Raw genomic sequence first — 21,008 nt, 5'->3', positions numbered from 1 at the left:
GGGAGGGGAAAAATATGAGAGGAGAAGTCACTTATGCATTGGAGTTTATAATTTTTCTTTTTCAGCAAAATGAACTATTACATTTTTAGAATTATTACAGATAATATGCACAAAAGAAAACTAGAAAATATGCAAAATAGTCAAACAAAGGAGAGAAGACAATTGGGTGGAATGTGCTTTTGATTATAATAAATGAGGGGAAAAAAGAGAGAACTCCAACTTTTTCACTGTCTATGATAACGAAGTGAATACACATATAAATGAAAAATCAGGAAGACTATCAAAGGCTAAGACTTCATTTGTATTAAGGTGCAGAGATTATGTGTAATTTTTTCTCTTTGATACTATCCACTTTTGCTGCGATGTAGTTGTTATTTTCCATTTGCTCTAGATGCAGCTGAAGTCCCTTCAACTCTAACCTAACCCTAACTCTAGTCCCCTTCAACTGCATCTATAGCAAATGGAACTACCTCATACCAAATGTGGACAGTACAGAGGAGAAAGAATTATGAATTCACTCCATAATTCCATTTCCCTTTCTCTCTTTGCAGAGGCAACTCCAATCATGAATTTGTGAGTGTATCCATTTAGTATATTCTTAGGTTTGAGCTATAAACTCATATATCTGTTAAGGATATAGTTTTTAAATTTTTGTATAAATGACACCTTATGTTATCCTTCTGCAACTTTTTTTTACAAAGCTGTGTTTTCATATTCTATCTATGTTGATGTATACGTCATTTGTTCATCATAATTACTGTATTGTATTTCATCATATGAACACATCCCAATTTGTTTATGCATTTTGTCACTAAGGGACATGCAGATTGTTGTAAATTTTTACCATTTCAAATAATGTGTCAGTAATCATTCTCCTATATTTGTAGATAAATATAAGCAAGTTTCTCAAAGCTATTTACTTAGAAGTAGAATTGCTAAACAATACTAAATAATCAACTTCATTGTTACTAGATATTGAAAAATTATTCTCCAAAATGGGTTGTGACAATTCAAAGCAGTTTAAAGAGTTCCTGTTTCTCCACGTTCTTACCAAATAAGGTATTATTTTCAAACTGGGATTCTAGCTAATCTGATGAATGTGAACCAAATTTTCATTATCTCGATTTCCATTTCCCTGTTCACTATGAGGTTAGGAGTTTACGTTTATAAGCTATTCAGTTTAACTCTTCTGTGATGACTGGCATATACTTTTGTCCAGTTTTCTATGGGTTTGTCTTTTTCTTATTGCCGAAGTTCCTGATAGAGTCTAAATATTGTTTGTTACACTTTACTATTAAGTATGTTATTTGTGGAGGGTAACCTAGTAAAGAAAATTTATCTCCCTGGAATGCTTTTTGGGGTATTAAAATAACTTTTTTCACTTTTATTGAAACAATGTGATTAATTACAATGATATATTTTCTGATATTAAGCAATCTTTGAAGTCTTGGAATAAATTTTAGTTATTCTTGAGTTATTTTTAATACTGATTAATTCATTTTTCAGTATTTAGTGAATTTGGGTTAAAATCTCTGAAGTGAGATTGGGCTATATTTTCTCTTATTCTTTGATCATTTTGTGGTCTTCATACCAAAATTGTATTATCTTCTTAAAATGAGTAGCGTAGCTTTTCCTCTTTTTCTATCCTCTAAAACAGTTCATTAAAACTTGTCTATAAAACTTTGGTAGAGAACAAGAAGAGAGGTGAGTTAGGGTGGAGGTAGGTACAGGGAAGAGTGTACCTTTTATCGGTGTACTACTGATAAAAGTTCTTTAATGATTTATTGGCCTATTCGTTTTTGTGTTTCTTTCTCAGTTGGTATGGCAATTTTCTACTTCCCTATAAATTTGCTAATTTTCTCTAAATTTTTAAAGTTACTGGTAGAGAACTGATCATAACACTGTCTTAGATTTCTGAAAGCCTAAAACTATCTCTAGTTTTGTTTCTTTTCTTATCTCTAATTTGTGTCAGTGTATACATTCACTCGTGTGAATCCTTTCTCGTTTTCTTCATCAGTCACACTAAAGTTGGTCTAATATTAATATACCTGCTTCAGTTTTCTTTGGTACTATTTGGTTTGTATGTCTTTTTGATTTTTGACTTGTCTGCTGCTTTTTTTTTTTTTTTTTTGAGACAAAGTCTCGCTCTGTCCCCCAGGCTGGAGTGCAGTGGCGCGAGCTTGGCTCACTGCAAGCTCTGCCTCCCGGGTTGACGCCATTCTCCTCCCTCAGCCTCTTGAGTGGCTGGGACTACAGGCACCCACCACCACGCCCGACTAATTTTTTCTTTGTATTTTTTAGTAGAGACGGGGTTTCATGGTGTTAGGCAGGATGGTCTCCATCTCCTGATCTCATGATCCGCCCGCCTCGGCCTCCCAAAGTGTTGGGATTACAGGCGTGAGCCACCACACCAGGCCAATATATCAATTCAGATACATGTACTCAGATATATATCAATTCAGATACGTGTACTCAGATATATATCAATTCAGATACTCTTTATTTTAGTGGGATAGCTTAATTCACGTGCATTTATTGCAATCCTTGACCTATTTGGACTTTTCCCAATTAAGATTTACTATGCAATTTCTATAATTGCATTTTTTCTTTCCTTCTCTTTTTTAAAAATTTAAGCTTTCTCATTGCATATTTCCCTTCTACCAGTTTAGAAGTTAAATATTCTATTTCTATTATTTTTAGTAGTTACAATTAAATTTTGACATCTATAATTTACAAAGTCTAATGTTAATCAACATGTCTATCCTCGTAAATAATGCAAAGACTTGAGAATAATTTTCATAGCCCTCTTCCACTGCTTTCCATATTATTATGGAAAATAATAGTCTTAGCTATTATAATTTGAATATTGACTCCTTTTCATCATTCTCTTTCTTCTTTCTTCTTATAATCCTTAATATATGTATGTTGTACTTTCTCATTCTATCCTCCCTATCTCTTCTTATTAAATCTTTTCTGTCTCTTTATCTCTCTATGCTACATTCTGGATAATGTCGTCATATCTAAATAATTCACCAATTCTAGGCCAGTGCTCATGACTGTAATCCTAGTACTTTTGGGAGGCCAAGGCAGGTGGATCACTTGAGCCCAGGAGTTCGAAACCAGCCTGGGCAATATGGTTAGGCTTCCTTTCTACAAAAACACAAAAAAATTATCTGGGTGTGGTGGCACACACCTGTAGTCCCAGCTACTCAGGAGGCTGAGGGTGCAGATTGCTTGAGCCTGGGAGATTGAGGCCAGAGTGAGCTGATATTGCGCCACTGCACTCCACCCTGGGTGACAGGGTGAGACCCTGTCTCAACAAACGTATAATAATAATAGTAATAATAATAGTTCACCAATTCCTCCTGCTGTGGCATCTAGTCTACTTTTCAGCTTCTACACTAAATTTTTTATCTTAAGAACTATATTTTATGATCTCTATAACTCCTTTCTCCAAATCTATAGGACATTCATTTCCCTCAGTCTCTTGTTTTTACCTAATGGCTTTTATTCTTCACTTTATTTCTTTGAATACTAAAAACACATGTCTTTTAAATTAACGTTCATGTTATTCTATTATTTAGGTCCCTCATTAGTTATACCTTCTGACTATCTTACTGTAGCTCATCTCCTTGTATGATTTTCAGTTTTCACTATCAGCTTGTTCTGAGTGGGAATTTGTTTTCTTTGGAAACTACAGGTGCCATGGATTGTGGAAGCATCTTTACAGAATAATTTCAGATTTGCCTTTACAAGAGGGATTTGAATTTCAAGCATCAGTTTTGGCTTTGCGTCTCTGAAATGGACAGATGGTTTATTAAACTGCACCTCTGTATTTGGTGCTGGGTTTTCAAGTTTCTGATTTCTCACTGGTGACTCTTTCAGTTCCTGTGGCCATAGTCAGATAGCAAACTTCCAAGCTCATTCTCTGGGAGACTGGACAGATATGTTTAGTACTTGTTTTACAGACAGAACAGCATATTGTAACTCTGGACTTGATGCTGATAGCTCCATTTCAGCTTCCCATTCAGATGAGGCTTATGGTTCAGACTTACCTTCTGACTCAGACATTAAATCCCCAGCTGCCCAGTCATTAAGATTTCTCTTTATCTGGTCTCAATTTCCCTTTGTGTCCCTTGACTGCAGTTCTCACTTGCATCTTTAATTGTGAGTTTCCTCTGTATGTATGGCACCTGGGGATTTTGCTTTATTGATTTCTATGTGGACTGTATAATCTTTATACAAGTCTTTACATTGCTATATTTCATCTAGAATTCTTATGCATTTGGAGTAGGGGTGGTGTGCCTCCCATATATGCTTAGGTCACTATATTGGCCAGACATACTTATATTATTTCTGTAATGAGGAAAAAATACAAAAAACTTTCAAAATGTGTTTTAAAAAATGTTACATTTTAAGTAACCTTTTTTTCTCCAGGCTTTTCAATGCAGAATTTGAAGAACCACATAATTATGAGGCAACAATTTCATATCTGAGACACTCTGGCAACTCCATTAACCTGTGCACTGCAAAAGAAATTGCTGATCGTAAGTCTGCTAAGCCAATTAATAGTGTAACCCCGTGTGGAATGAAAATGTGTCAAAAATGATATTTTCCCTTTAGCTAACTGTAAGTTTAAAAATGCACAGCCATCCTGCACTACCATCTTATTTCTTTTTCTTTTTTTTCTGTGTCTGGTCTCTTAAAAATATAAATAAATTCAGCTGGGCATCAATGCTATTTCACGAAAGCTATTGCTGCCTTCCCAGCCTCTTCTTTTCTCCCCTTTACCAATCGACTCAGCTGCTTTGCCTTTTGTAGATATGAGGGAGGGAAAATCAAGATATGACGATTCATTTTTCTTCTTTCTCTTCCTATAGAAACTTCATCTCTTTTCTGCTGGTGTCTTTCTTGAAGTTCCCTGGTTACTTGGTGTGTGGAGAACGAGATAACAGACCATAAGAGTTAGGCCCCTGTGTTCAGTCTGAATAGGATCAGGGGATTTATTTAATGGATCTGACCACTGGCTCAGAGCTAAGTCTTACTGCCTTTGGCATTGCTGACAATGCTCGGGACTTTTCTTGTGCGTTAAGAGACCTTCTCAGGTAAAAAGATGAGGGAGCAGAGATTCATAGCATTTCTACAAGTTGCAACATCTTTGTTTGCCTATAGTATCAGCCAGTTCTCTATAGAAGCATACATTTTAGCGCTGGAATAAACACTAGTATTTAGTGAGCTTGTACTATAGGATACTGTAGTTCCATGTTAGGCTCCCTGTGTACAGCCCTGCTGATAGAGTGGTTTGATCAACCCTAATGTTTGATACAGGAAACTGAACATCGGAAAGATTGAGTTGCACGAGGTCATAAATATACCATGGAATAGGGTTATAATGTGAAACAGGCTCAGGCTACCTCTAAAGTCTATGCTTTTCCACAAGTTTATGCTACTTCTTATTCAAGGAAGTTTGGCTTCCCTGGAAGCAGGGTTAAAAAGAGATCATCCGGTACAACTTCTTCATTGTATGGACCAGAACCCCAAGGTTCTGGGAAAGGAAGTCATTTTCCTGGGAATACATACTTAGGAAGTTCATGTGGTAAGGATCAGGACCTATTGAAATTCTCCTCTTCTCCCTCAAGAAATAAGGGGTTGGAGAACTATTAGAAAAACTGCCTCTCTTTTAGACTGGGCAGTCTAGGTTCTCCTAAATGGCTTGTAAAATACTAGCCATAGGAAGAGCAAGTCTTGACCCCGCCCAGCACTCCCAAAAGGCAGTGCTGCCCCATACTCAGAGTATATGGGCCCCTTCTTTAGAGCAGGGCTTCTCAGATTCTAGCGTTCATACAAGTCGCACAGGGATCTTGTTAAAATGTAGATTCTGGTTCAGCAGCTCCTCCAGTGTGGGATCTGAGATTCTGTATTTCTAACAAGTTCCTTGGTGATACCAATGCTGCTGGTCTATAGACCACACTTTGAAAACAAAATCTGTGGGCACCATTTGGGCCACATTCCAACTATATGCCCTTCTACAAGGCTAAGAATTCACAGAGCCAACGGGATGCTCCAATCAGAACCTGCTCCTTCTCTCTCTGGACCATGTGACACCCCTAGAATCCACCCCCCTGCAAGTAGCTCATTTCAAGTGAAGTGGACCTCTGTTTCTGGGAAGATGGAAGAGATGTACTTTTTTGCTAATGCTCCTGCAAAGTACAGCTAAAAGCCCCAGGCGTTATGTATGTAAAACAAACATAAGAAGACTAGATGACTCTGAAAGGTAGAGAGAAGAAGGTAGACCAGTTAGGGACATCAGGCCGCAAGGAAGGATAAGGTGGTGAGTTCCCTGATTTTCTTCTTGCCTCGTATGTGTCAGTTTTGGAGGTAAAAAAGTTAGCAACCCAGAAACACCAGTGGGCACAACAGCTTCAGCTGAAGCCTTCTCTTTCTAGCCAAATGACCAGGAAAAGGGCAACTTAGAAAGACAGAAAACCTCTAGACAATAGCTGGTCTACTCCAGCCAAACATCATAGAAAAAAATGGGGCCCACCACCAACAGCAATGCTGAATGTGGGGCCTGGACATCTACCCTCAGCAGGCTGCAATGATGCACCCAACTCCTCCACTGGAGTGATGTCAGAGAAGGCCAGGTAGGGAGCTGGGATTTCCACCCCTGCCAGGTGGTAATAAAATTCCACTTAGTGTCCATAAAGATTATGTGGGGAACTTTGACTTTCACTCTCCTTCCAGAAGTAACAAGATGTCCTTCTCTCTACCTCAAAGGATGGTGTCAGGGGAGAGCTAGTAGAAAGGATCTTCATAACCACCCAGCAGTAAAAAGGCCACCCTCTCCTTATTACTGTCGACGAAGGTCATATGGGAAGCAATAACAGGGCACTCTACTCTTTCCAGCTAAGATGTTATCAGCAGAAGCCTGCTGGAGAGCCAAACTCCTTCCTACTCCTGCCCAGCAGTGATGAGGTGCTCTTTTCTCACTTGGGTATTATTACAAACTGATTGCTTGTTACTCTCTAAAATGTTGGAAACCTACCCCCTAATGCAATGGTATTTAGGAGGTGAGCTCTTTCGGAGGTAGTTAGTATTACATGAGGTCATGAGGGTGGAGCCCTCACGAATGGGATTAGTGTCTTTACAAGCATTCCAAAAGAAATTGCTTTTTTCTTCTCCTTATGAGGGCACAGCAAGAAGACGGCTCTCTATGAACCAGGCAGCAGGCCTTCACCAGAATTGAATCTGTTGTCACTTTGATCTCAGAACTTCCCACTCCAGAACTATGAGGAATAAATTTCTGTTATTTATTAGCCATGCAATTTATGGTATTTTGTTATGGCAGCTGAATCTGAAAAAAAAAAAAAAAAAATGCCTGCCAAAATTGAGATGGCTGAAATACTAGAATTTTCTGACTAAGACTTTAAAACAGCTTTTATAAAATTTTCCAATGCATAGTTATGGACATGCTTGAAATAAATGAAGCAAAGTCTTATCAAAGAAATAAAATGTTTTTATAGAGAAATAGAAATGTAAAAAAAATGACAATGTTAGAACTGAAAAATAAAAAGGTCAGTGGATGTGCTCAACAGCAGAATGGAGGGACAAAAGAGTCAATGACTTAAAAATAAACAATAGTAACTACCGAATCTGAACAAGGAGAAAATAGACTGAAAAAAAAATGAAAAGAGCTTCAAAAAACTTGTGAGACTATAACAAAAGATTTAACATTCATGTCATTAGACTTCTGGAAAGAGAAGAGAAGGAGTGCATGACTGAAGAAGTACTTGGAGAAATAGTGACTGAAAACTCCCCCAATTTGGCAAAAGACATAATGTGGGTCAGGAGCGGTGGCTCACACCTGTCATCCCAACACTCTGGAAGGCTGAGGCAAGTGGATCACCTAAGGTCAGGAGTTCAAGACCAACCTGGCCAACATGGTGAAACCTCATCTCTACTAAAAATACAAAAAATTAGCTGGGTGTGGCAGTGGACATCTGTAATTTCAGCTATTCGGGAGGCTGAGGCAGGAGAACCTCTTGAACCCAGGAGGTGGAGGTGGCAGTGAGCCGAGATCGTGCCATTGCACTCCATCCTGGGCAATAAGAGCAAAACTCCATCTAAAAAAAAAAAACCATAATAATAATAATAATAATATGACAACAGATTCAAGAAGCCGAGCAAATCTAAAACAAATGCAATCTCACGAAGAATCATAATCAAACTTCTTAAAGACAGAAAAATTCTTGAAAGCAAGTAGCAGGAAGGAAACAATAAGGATAAGATTAGAAGTAAATGAAATGAAATGAAAACAAAAAACAATAGAGAAAATCAATGGAACCAAAAATGTGTTCTTTGAAAAAACAATCAGTAAAATTGACAAACTTCTAGCAAGGTTGAAAAAATTGATAAACTTCTAGCAAGGCTGAAAAAGAAACAGAAAGAAGATATAATATTAAGACTGAAACAGGGATATCATTATAGACCCTGTAGATATCAAAGCAATAATAAGGTAATATTATGAACAACTCTCCACATATAAACTTAACAACTTAGATTTAAAAAAAAAGGAACAATTCCTCAAAAAGCACAAATTATCACAACTCACCCAAAATAATTTGAATATCCCTGTAACTCTTAAGAAAACTGAATGCATAGTTTAAAAACTCCCGCAAAATGAACTCTAAGTCAGGTGATTTCACTGAAAAATTCTATTAGGCATTTAAAGATGAATTAATACCAATTTTATACAATCTTTCCCAAAAATGGAGGAGAAAATACATTTTGTTTTTTTAAAGTTAGTATTACCATGATCTCAAAACCAGACAAAGTCAGTACAAAAGAAGAAAACTTCAGATCAATATCCTTAATTAGTATGGTCATGAAAATCCTCGACAAAATATTAGCAAATAGAATTCAGCAACATAGAAAATTAATTATTCTTCATGATCAATGTGGTTTATTCTTCATTTGTTAATGGTATATAAGAGTGCAGAGATGCAAAGCTGGTTCAATATTCAAAAATCAACAAAATCACCATGTTGGCAGGATAAAGAAGAAAAATCAGACAATCTGTGCAGAAAATAATTTAACAAAATTCAACCCCCATTTATGATTTTTAAAAACTGTCATAAAAATAGGAATAGATGGGGACTCTATTGTCTTACTCAACTTGATAAAGAACATTTACAGGAAGCCTATAGCTAATCATGATTCTTAATGGTGAAACACTGATTGCTTTACCCCTACTACCAGTAACAAGGCAAGAATGTCTGCTGTTACCATTGCTATTGGGACTTTTCCAAGGTCATACAGATAGGATGAGGAGAAGGAACAAAAGGCCTCCAAGACATGACCATGTATTATGACACTAGCAGTTGGAGGGCTGCTGAGAACCATCTTCAGATATTAGTCCTTTCTCTGCCCCCACAATAAAACTAGTCAGTGGAGAGAGGGTTATGTATTTCTGTGCCGAAAGTAAGCGAGGACTCCCATGCTGTAGATCACATGCTCTTGTCATAATTCTTAGTCCGTTCCTGACTCTTTGGGATGTAGTCCTTTATCCTCTATACTCCTAACTTGGAATATATGTTGGAATTCCTACCTAAGTTTGGATAGCTTAGCTTACCATGAAAGAACCTCCACTTTGTTAAACAGCAGTAACGACATTTTGAACACATTATTAATTGAATGTGTATTATCTTTGTTTACTAGCCATGGCAAATAAGGCTTCTCCAGGCTTTGGTTTCATCATTTCTAAGACAGAAGAAGTAATAATATCCATCCCAAGGTGGTTAGGAGAAGCAAAGAGCTCACGATTTGTTTTTGAAAAGCATAGACAAGTAAATAAATTGGAGTAGAAAGAAGGAGATTATTATTCTTAAAATTGGAAAGCAAATTCATATCAGGAATGGATATTGGGCAAACTGTATCACAAACAGGTATTTTTAAAGTATTAAGTGTAAAATTACCTAATTTTATGTGTACAATTATGTGTACAAGTATTATGTGTACAATTACTCAAGTTGAAATACATATTATTAATTAATCATGTAGAATTTTAGGTCTGTGTCAACAATTGTATGCTGATAGTCCCTAAAGAAAACCTAGCATTTCATTGATTTTATCAGTAGATTATATGTTTAGAATAATAAAAGCTTGGAAATGCAACATGTTGTTTGGTCAGTTTTCTAAAGCTTCAAGACTTTAGCAGCAAGAAAGAGAAAAGCAGAGGGAGAAGTCCTACTTTTATGCACATATGTTTACTAACAGTAGGGAGAAAACTTTTATAAATAACTTTTAAGCAAAGAAAAACCAAACAAGCAATTTTATCAAAAAATTTGCCATTTTCTATACAATATCCAGTGTTCCGCTAGGTATATTAAATTTCTTTTCTTTTTCTTTCTTTCTTTTTTTTTTTTTTTTGTGATGGAGTCTCACTCTGTTGCCCAGGCTGGAATACAGTGGCATGATCTCGGTTCACTGCAACCTCTGCCTCCCGGGTTAAAGCGATTCTCCTGCCTCAGCCTCCCGAGTAGCTGGGATTACAGGCCTGCCACTGTGCCTGACTAATTTTTGTATTTTCAGTAGAGATGGTGTTTCACTATCTTGACCAGGCTGGTGTTGAACTCCTGACCTTGTAATCCACCTGCCTCAGCCTCCGAAAGTGCTGGGATTACAGGCATGAGCCACCGCACCTGGCCAAATTTCTTACATTATTTCCTTGAATCTCCCCATTAACTCTGTAAGGCAGGTACCAATTGGTCCATTTTTATAGATGAGCAAGCTGAGGCTCAAAGAAATGAAGTAATTTGTTTGAAATACCCTATGTAGGAGTGGCAGAACTGTGTTTGAACTGAAATTCTTATCACTACTTATATATATTAATACAGTCATGTGCTATACAACGTTTCAGTTAACAATGAATTGCGTATCCAGAAGTGGTCCCATAAGATGATAATACTGTATTTTTACTGTACCTTTTCTATATTTAGATACACAACTATTTATAATTGTGTTACAATTGCCTACAGTATTCAGTACAGTAACATGCTATGCAGGTTTGTTGCCTGGGAGCAATAGGCCATACCCTATATCTTAGGAAGATAGCAGGCTATATCATCTAGGTTTGTGTAAGTATGTTCTATGATATTCACATGATGATGAAATCACCTAAGGATGCATTTCTCAGAACAGATCCCCACTGTTAAGTGATGCATGACTGTAATTAAGATTGGCATCATGTCATTAAATAAAATCCACATAACTATTGGAAAAATCAAAAGGTGGGTCAGCCTTAGTTGATGTGTTTTCAAACTGTATTTAAGGAAATGAAAAAGGCTGTGGAACAGAGCACTTTGGGGCAAGATAGAGAATTAATTTTGTTGAAGTGGGATTTAGGCTTTTTCCTTTCCCTTTCCTTTCACGTTTGCCTTCTGAGCTGCCACTAGATTTTAGTGCTTTCTTCTAAGCATGGAGTATGTGTCTGTTTGCCAAAACAGGAAACTGAAATGGTTTCACATGCTTCATTGACTGTAAATTCCATTCTGGAAATCCCCACAGAAATTAAAACCATGATCACTGATCCCATAATTTCCCAAACTTTGTAGATAGAGCTTTACACAGTCTGATGTTCTTAAAGGCGAGAAAACTGAACTCTGGAATCTTTCGTAACTACTTTAATCCTGGATACTATCAGAAATGGGTGGATGAACTGCCTTGAAATAATTTTTTTATGTTTATTTTAGCAACATACGAAGTTGGAATTGAAGAACTCCAAAAGGTATTGTTTCTCCTTACCAACATTATAACTAAAAGTAAAATAAGCATGCAACGTTGATTCTAAAGTAGTATCTTTTAGAGGGAAGGAATGTCTTTGTTTTCACTTTTACTCCTATTTCTGAGGTTTTTCCAGACTTCAGCCTCTAAGAGTCTGCACTTTGAGCCCTGTTACTGTCAGAGACAAAAATGTGTGATAGGATGGGAGGACATGGTCCCAATTCATCCATAGCCCTTTTCTGTGGTGGGCAGTGACAACTAGCTTTTAATAACTGTGACTTCCAGCGAGAAGAGTTCTGAGTTCTATGGCACAATCCAGGTTTGTATATCCTGGCTTTCAGATATGCTTTCTGGGCTCCTGCTACACTTGGTGCCAGGTGCCACCTGGAGGCAGCATAGCAACCTGAGTAGGGCCCAAGCAGAATCACTGCTGGCCGCAATCCCAGCTCCTGGCTATGTGATGTTGAATGTCCATTTCCTCACCTGCAAAATGGGAATAATAAAGCACTCACATCTGAGGTCCTTGTGAGAATGAAAATAAGATAAATGAAGGTAAACAGCTTATGAGTAAGTGCTTGAAACAGAGCATTTCACCTCTCTGAGACTCAGATGTGTCCTCTATAAAATGGTGAATTCTTGGCCAGGCATAGTGGCTCATGCCTATAAGCCTAGCACTTTGGGAGGCCAAGACAGACAGATCACTTGAGCCCAGGAGTTCAAGACCAGCCTGGGCAACATGGTGAAACACTGTCCCTACAAAAAAAAATACAAAAATTAGCCAGGCGTGGTGGTATATGCCTGTAGTCCCAGCTACTCGGGAGACTGAGGCAGGAGGACCGTTTGAGCCCAGGAGGTGGAGGTTGCAGCGAGCCGATACTGTACCACTATACTTTAACCTGGGCAGTAGACAGACTGAGACCTTGTATCAAAAATAAGAAAAAGAAAGAAAGAAAGGAAGAGAGACAGAGAGAGAAAGAAAGAAAGAAAGAGAAAGGAAGGAAGGGGGAGAGAGAGAGAGAGAGAAAGGAAGGAAGGAAGGAAGGAAAGAAGGAAGGAAGGAAGGGGAGAGAGAGAGAGAGAGAGAGAGAGAGAGAGAGAGAAAGAAAGAAAGAGAAAGAAAGAAAGAAAGAAAGAAAGAAAAGGAAGGAAGGAAGGAAGGAAGGAAGGAAGGAAGAAAGGAAGGAAGGAAAGGAAGGGAAGGGAGGGAAGGGAGGAAAGGAAGGAAAGGAAGGAAAGGGAAGAAGGAAAGAAAAGGTGTATTTTCCGTGAGGACAGGAAGCGTATGTCTTGTGGTTACTGTATCTGCAGTAGTAGATGCTCAGTAAATAAAGGGACCAGTACTTGTTTCACTGAATGTCTGGGAGAAGTAAGGCAAACACAGTATGTAAGCACTGTGTAAGCCCATAGAAGGCCCTTACCTAGTGTTTTAATAGGATCAGTTAAGTTTCTAATCTTTTCTTACTGGGTACATTTAGTCTAGATCCTTCATCTCTCTGTTTCAGTTTTCTTGTGCTTGCTGGTAAGGATTATTAATTTGTGGATACACTTCGTCACTAGAAAAATATGAATGATTATTATTTCTATCAATGGGAGTAGAAATAGCCTATTAAAATGCTTCATGTGCCTGGCAACACCAACAAATAATAAACTATTCTACACAAGTGAACTCGCCAAGTAAATTAATTTTATCCCATTTTATCACAATTTTATGTTTTAAATAAAATATAAAATTATGTTTAATTTTTCAATCTTTTAACTCTCATATATGTTTTGTGTTTATATCTGTATTTTTAAGCTCAGTGAGTGGAATCTGATCTCTTCCTTTCTTAATGACTTGGAGTATTCTTGACTATAAGGGACTGAGTCGACATAGTTTATGCTCTTCTTTTGAGATGCTCTTGAGCCTTTGCAGAACTAGTTCCCTTCACACCAAACTACCACAAGTCAGTTTTCTGAATTCTTTTCCCTTTTTTTTCTACTGTCAATATTTTTGTGTCTAGCAATGAGTTTTTCATCTGGTCAAACATGTACCAAGTCCCTCTAGTGTGATAGCACTTGTGCATAGACAGTAGCGCTTAACCCTCATAGTTACCCTGTGAGCTGATATCACTGCTCCCATATTACAGATGACAACATTAAGGCTCAGAGAAGTTTAGTAAGCTGTAAATCATGTAACAAAGATATAAAAACAAGGCCTGTCTGACTTGTCATTCTGCCAGTGCTGCATCTAATTTGTTGGAATTATGTGTAAAATAAGGACCAATAGTCTCTGAATAATGGTCTGCAGGGCTGCCCTCAAAGGAGAGCATAATGAGCTAGGATACCTGGATTTTGTGATGGCATTTTAGACGCTTAGATATTTTCTATTCTTTTCAGCGTTCTTAGACAGATTCCAAATAATGAATGGGACCAGATCTATAACCACTGAATAAATGAGGGGCTACATTGTGATCATTGGGGCATAATTTTAATGGAGCCAAACATAGATCCTGCAAGATTTGAGCGGTGATCACAGGGCACGTGATCAGTGAGTAAGGGAGAAATTCCAGCATTACTTGTGCACTTGTGAATGCCAATCTACCCACCAAAATATTGCTTAAATCCCACAAATTCATATTTTATCATGGGATTTAGAAGTTATTTATGTTTCAGATGCATTTCTGGAAAGGCGTGCAGACAACAATTTTTCTGAGTCACATCATACATTCCTTTGGGCATGCCCTGTAACGTCAGAAATGCTTGTTTTCATTTCTGATTGATCTTCAGCCCCACTGCAACAGTTCCTGGGACTTTCTGTGGTCAGTGTCTGCCTTTGCTCTCTACTGAGGCTTCATCCCCCTCACCTTTTGGTGTAGTCTCTAATGATCTGTAACCAAATAACAGAGCCTGATTCGGGTTGATTTATGAAAATAACCACTTTCCTCTTTACTTTCAGTCTTGGAAGAATTTTCCCTATCCAGAACCTAGGTGAGTTTTATCTTCAAACAGAAAAGCATCTGTCCAACTACTGACTTTCTGATGACTGAACTAGTTTTCCTCTATGGGCCAGCTATGTTTCTAAACTGAACTAGCCTGGTTCAGTTTCCCCAGCACCTTGCAAGGTACCTAGTACAGAGGAAGTGATCAGTGATCCTGCCTCGCCTCCCGCTCTCATCTTGTTCTAGCCCATGCTGTACTCAGCAAACATTTACTGAGTATCCAGCCTGTGCCAGATATGTGCTCACCACTGGGGCTGTAGCAGTGATGGAGACCTCGCTATTGCTTTCAGGATCTCCTGAATTAGTGGGAGAGTCACACAATCAAACAGGCAAATAACAATAACATGAATTCCAAAGAACTGACAGTTTCTGAAGTGCACCACGCTGTTTGAAGTCTCTTTGCCTTTGCTCTTTTAAGCCATCGATTCACCCCAATTTAACAATCTGGCAAGCTTCTACTAATCCATCAAGCACCCCTTGTGTATGAACCCTTTCTTCATTCCACTCCCTCAGAGAGAAGTAACCAGTCCCTTGCCTGTGGTACCACTGTAAGTTCTGTTTGCACAGTATGTTTGCACAAATGGCACTGTATGTAGTTTGCTAACATGCCAATTCATCCTCCCCTCCCTACTCCCCTTCTTGTTTGGGAGCTCCTTGTATTCAGGGCCAATGTCTTCATGTTCTTGGTGTTCCTGATACCTCTCACACTCCTTGGGTCCACAGGAATGCCCTGGCACATAGTAGCGCTCTTACCTGCCTCTTCAGAGTCTGTTTCTAGCCCTTCTCCCTGGAGTTATTCTAATATATTTTAAAAAGCATGGTTGATGAGCTCTGGAGAAGCAAATATCAAAATTTCCTGGTTGAGTCTAAAAACGTTTGCTGAATCATGGAGAAAACCTGCTTTAGCTGGATGGGCTACCTTCCTCTCTCTCCCTGAGTTCCTACCTGTCCCTAAACTTACGACACTAACACAGTGCTGGGCACATGGTAGGCACAGGTCAAATGATTAATTATTTAGTTCAATATTTATTGAGCTTTTACTCTTCAGACACTGCTAGATTCTGAGGTACAAAACTGAATAGAATATATTTTCTACCCTTGATCCAAGGTGGGAGGGGAAGCCAGAGTAGTTGGGAGTGAGGGGTTACTTGGAGGGTAAAATGACCAAATAAATAGGAAATCACAATAAAATATTCTCACTCCTTTGGAAGTTTAACAACACAGAAGTGAGGCACGAAAACCAGCTATTCCTACACAGCATTAACACTGGAGTTACACATGTGAATAAGATAGTTCTGCCTTGATTTTTAGTGGTTGACAAGGCAAAGTGGAGGGACTGGAGATAGATCTATAGATAGATGTACTGTAAGACAATATAGAAGAACAAAGTGTTAGAAGAGTAGAGAAGGTATGACTGCTTGGGAGAATCAGGGAAGCATTCTCAGAGATAAGATGATTTAGCTATATCATGAAGGGCATTGTATTTACCAGTATAAGATGTGGAAGGCATGTCTAAAGAAAAATAATAAAAAGGAAGAGTTGCTCAAATAGGGTGGTGGGTTTGAGGAATTATGAGAGTCTAGACTCAAGCAAAAGTGGAGGTAAAAGGCAGCACGAGATGAGTTTGGAAAGAAAGGTAGGAGCCAGATCACGATGAAACTTAAGTTTTATCTTATAGGCAATAGGGAGTTAGAAGATTTTAAGCAGGAATTAACACTCTGGCATTAATTGGAACAGGCAGAAACTCAAGGAAACTACGTATATAATTGATCTGATCCTAGACTCCTCATCTAAGAGAAATGATTCATATTTGCTTAAATCAATTTTTCCCATTCATTTCATTTAGGATTGGACAGTACACTATCATTTAAACGCTCTAAGCTTCATTTTTTTTTCCTGGTGTCTCTTCACATTTCAGTGCTAAACATGAAGATAAAAAAATGAAGGAAAAAGAGCCATGTGAATTGGAACCTAAGAACACAGAAAAGGAACCACATTCAAACCATGTTTTCAAGGTACCTATGTTCTACGGTTCCTGCAATGTAGACATATAACAGATCAGTTCATGGGGGTGACTTTATAGGGCCTGAGAGACAGAGCTCTTCAGAAAGACAGAGTTAGAAAATGCAATGGGCATTTGATATTGTATCAAGGAAATAAATGTAACAATGACACTAAGCTCTAGCCCTTAATTTTCTACTTTTTAGCCATGAAGCAGGCCTCAGAGGCAGGGGCTGGGACTAGATAAGTCCAACAAGAAACCCAGGGTGCAAACTACAAGGCAGTATCCACTCTCCGGTGCCGTCCCTGCCCTTGTACTACCCTGGAGTGAGAGTTTCCTTAAATGCTGTGCCCTAAGACTCTGCTTAGAAGAGTGACTTGTCTCTGAGCTTGGTTACCTCATCTGTAAAATGAAAATAAATGATTTCTACCCAACTACCATCCCCATTCCCATGCCAATTCTACCTTGTTTGTGGTGATAAAATAATGTGCAAGAAAGTGTTCCATACACCATAAGCTACCATAAAAATGAAATGTATTCTTGTTGCTTTCATTAATACTAAATATGATGAATGTGTGTATATCCATATCTAATTGACCCCATCCCCTTCAAAGCAGTTGGGTGGCAGGAGGCTTAAACAATAGATACCACCAGGGCAATTGCCAGTGCTCACATTAGATACCTGTTTGAGATGTGCCTATCTTTTAATACGCAGTTGTCCCAGTGCCATCTGCAGAGCTAGGGTAAATCAAACAGCATGTTGGCTGTATGAGCCTGAACTGGCGTGTAGGTCCAGAGGCTGGGCTGGACCATGTTGGGTGTTCACAGAGCATCAGAAAGCAGCATAATTCAAAGGATGGTGTAAGTTGCTAATTGGGAACGACAAGGTCCAGAGCCAGGGGAGCAGCACTGGGTGTAAAGGCCAAGCCATCAATGGCTGTCAAGTTAGAGATCAAGAATTGTTTGATCAGGAGCATATGAGAGGGCAGGAGAGATACATGACTAAGGATATTAACCATGAAAAATCTTAGGCTCTGCTCTTTTTCAATGCTGGCTATGTGGCGTAAGCCAGATATGGGCTCAAACTACTAACAAAGGGTCACTTCCTTCTTTCATAGAGTGTGTTTGGGTTTCAGAAATTGTTAAATGTTATTTAGAATATGTTAGGTGAATGAGGGGACTGCCTTCATTATGACAGTACACTGAAGGACGGTGGTCACTATATTTGTGCAAAATATTGACTTCATTACTTTCTTGTCACTTTTCTCCATTTATACATTTAACTCTTGGTACCATGACTTAAAAGAATGCCCCTCCTCTTATTCTTCTGTGAGTTTCCCCGAGATCCCACCCAAAACTCAGGATAATCCGCTCCTTATATCTACTAATTACATTAGCCTTTCCCAAGTACTTTCAAATGTATTATAGTCAATCCTCATGTCTATTCTGTTGTAGTCAGAAGGACAATAACCTTTCTCTCATTTTCATTGGACAATTATAAAACGCTTAGATGGCCAAAAATACTCTAATTTTCTCTCTCTCCATGATCTCTTCCTGTCAGTCTATGCAGAACGTTCTGAAATGTAAATGTGATCAGGGTTTTCCCCTGCCTGAATCCTAATGGCTAAGAAATAAAGCCCAAACTCTGCTTTGCACGCAGGACCCTTTGTAAGTCAGTCCCATGCTCATTTACCTTTTCAACTGCATCTCTAGGCTGTTTTTCCTTATCTTTTTCCTTAAACTCTTACCTTAGCAGCAGCCTCCTTCCTACCCTTATAAGGACATGAATACTTCCCCAAATCCCCTGTGCCTTTTTTTGGTGCTTTATCTGCCAGATACTCCTTTATCTGCTCTATCAATCTCCTACTGACGTTTGGAAAATACAGTTTAATAAAATCTGCTTTTCGAGGTCTTCTCTAACCCCTCTCCCAGCCAAGAGAACCAGCCTCCTCATCCTCTCTGTTTCCATGATAGTGAGCAATACTGCTGTAAATAACGTTCATCACATTATGCCCTAATTAATCATTTGCATGCATTATCTTCAAGACCAATGTCTTAGGAAACTCTGTCTCTACTTCTAGAGCTTAGCATGTTGTCTTGCCTTCAGTAAGTGCTTGACAAATGTTAGAGAAAGGGAGTAAAGAAAGAAGTGAGAAGGAACAGAAGAATGGTGCGTGGGAAGACAAAATGTAGGCAAAAAGAAGGAAGTGAAAAGGAATACATAGCATCCCTTAGAACAAGGGTCAAGTCGTGCCTAGGTAGATTACTAACTGTGGAACCAGTGACCAGTTACTTAACCTCTCTAAACTCTTTATTAAGAGAATTGATGATACTTTTCTCATGAGGTATCATGATGATTAAGTTATATGGAATATAAAAAGCCTACCCTATAGTCAGTACACTCTATATCCTGACTGCTTCCTGTGAGCTGCCTCTGTGCCAGGCATTCACTGAACATTCAGAGGTCATGAAGGATATAGTATGCACCTTCAGGAAACTTAGAATCTGGTAAGATATTATTCAATGTTAAATAAATGATAAACAATTGTTATCTAAGAGGAATGAATGAAAAATTGTACAAGTAAGCAAAGAACTGATTAGGTAAGTCAGAGACCTATGGTACTCTCCCTTTTGCGTATGTTTAGGTAGATGCCTATGAAGGGACACCTGAAAAAATTCAGATGACCAACGTCCACACAGGTAGAAGGAACATGTTGGCTGGAAAGCAAGAGGCCATGATTGACGTCATCCAGACAAATTCCTGCCCTGAGGGCCCGAAGCTGGCCAGGCACTCCCAAGGCCACTGTAAGTTGCATTTCTTCCTGATCCTCTTCATCATTACCAATTTGTTTTATAGCTGAGCATGGCCAAAATTTTAATTTATTTTACCAATATTTATTGAACATCTATTATGTGCCAAGCAACTTGCCCTAGTGAGGAAGCTGTGCAGTACTGGGGAAAAAAAAAACAAAAACAAAAACAATGAATTCAAAAGCAGAAGTCTTGAGTTCAAACCTAAGCTCTAATACTTAGTAAGCTGTGTGGCAAGGATTATATATTCCTGCAACTCAATTTCTTCATTTACAAAAAGAGATCATCATAATATGGACCTCACAGGGCTTTTATGAGGACCAAATCTGACAGTATGTCATATGATAGGTACTCAGCAAATGTTTATTCTTTTCTTTTTATATATACTAGCTCCTGTTGTCTAGGCTCACATCATCATTGACATGTACTGATGATAACACTATGGAGTCATTTGTGGACTTTATTCAGGTTGTATTTTACCTGAATGTTAGTCAGGACTTTTGATTGCAAGCAACAGTAATCAAACCATACTATGTTAAACCAAAAAGAAAAGGAGATTCACCTAGCACAAAGTCTAGTCATGGTTGGATCCAGGGACACAAACAATATCACTTTTTGCACTCCTGGTTTTACTACCCTTTCAGTTGACACTTTAATAACAACAGAACGACCACAGTAATAGGACCTGGAATAAAGCATTTCTATACTAACCCTGTGATTTTGGGAAATTTACTTACTTTCATGTGCAAGTGGTGATACTACTACTAATTTCCTAGGGCTATTTGTCAATGCATATGAAGTTTCTGGATCATATGTTAAGTAACTATTAGTCTTTTTCATTTATTTGTATTTTGAAAAATATCATACCATGCCTTACATTACAATTCATGATTTATGTGTTATCTCCCATGGCACACTGTGGGCACCTTGAAATCACAGACCATTTGCTATTTTTTTCTGTATCTCTGTAACCTGACACAGTATCGGGCACACAGGAGAAACCCAAATTAATTTTGTAGAATGAAAGGATAAATCAAACTTCAGTGTCTAAAAATATGGTGGACTAGGCAATATGAATGACTCTCTTGACTAAAACAAAGTGAAGAATCAATTTTTTAAAACATTCATAAAAGTATCACAGAAATGATTTATGAAGAAAATCACCCACAGGCCTGCAGTAACCAGGAAACCTGGGAGGTGCGTGCCAAAGCTAACTTTTGCCTTGATGATTTTTACTGAGATCCAAATCCCTATTTAGTTTTATCCCAGATTTCAAATAATTCCCTCAAAATATTCTTTTTTTTTTTAAATTTATTTATTATTATTATACTTTAAGTTGTAGGGTACATGTGCATAACGTGCAGGTTTGTTACATATGTATACTTGTGCCATGTTGGTCTGCTGCACCCATCAACTCGTCATTTACATCAGGTATA

General features: G+C 38.2%; 1 protein-coding gene across 1 annotated transcript in view; it reads left to right on the top strand.

The window, feature by feature from the left end:
* The window catches only part of FYB2 (FYN binding protein 2), a gene marked incomplete at its 5' end in the record, with an annotated part of 73,427 nt that overhangs the window by 20,612 nt on the left and 31,807 nt on the right, over positions 1 to 21,008 (top strand). The window contains 5 exon segments of the mRNA XM_025402278.1: positions 4,438 to 4,547; positions 11,751 to 11,785; positions 14,717 to 14,748; positions 16,678 to 16,774; positions 19,407 to 19,566. Coding sequence (XP_025258063.1) covers positions 4,438 to 4,547; positions 11,751 to 11,785; positions 14,717 to 14,748; positions 16,678 to 16,774; positions 19,407 to 19,566 — 434 coding nt within the window.

Source organism: Theropithecus gelada, chromosome 1 (genome assembly GCF_003255815.1).
Source record: "Theropithecus gelada isolate Dixy chromosome 1, Tgel_1.0, whole genome shotgun sequence".
Taxonomy (NCBI): domain Eukaryota; kingdom Metazoa; phylum Chordata; class Mammalia; order Primates; family Cercopithecidae; genus Theropithecus; species Theropithecus gelada.
This window is presented reverse-complemented; position numbering and strand designations above follow the sequence as displayed.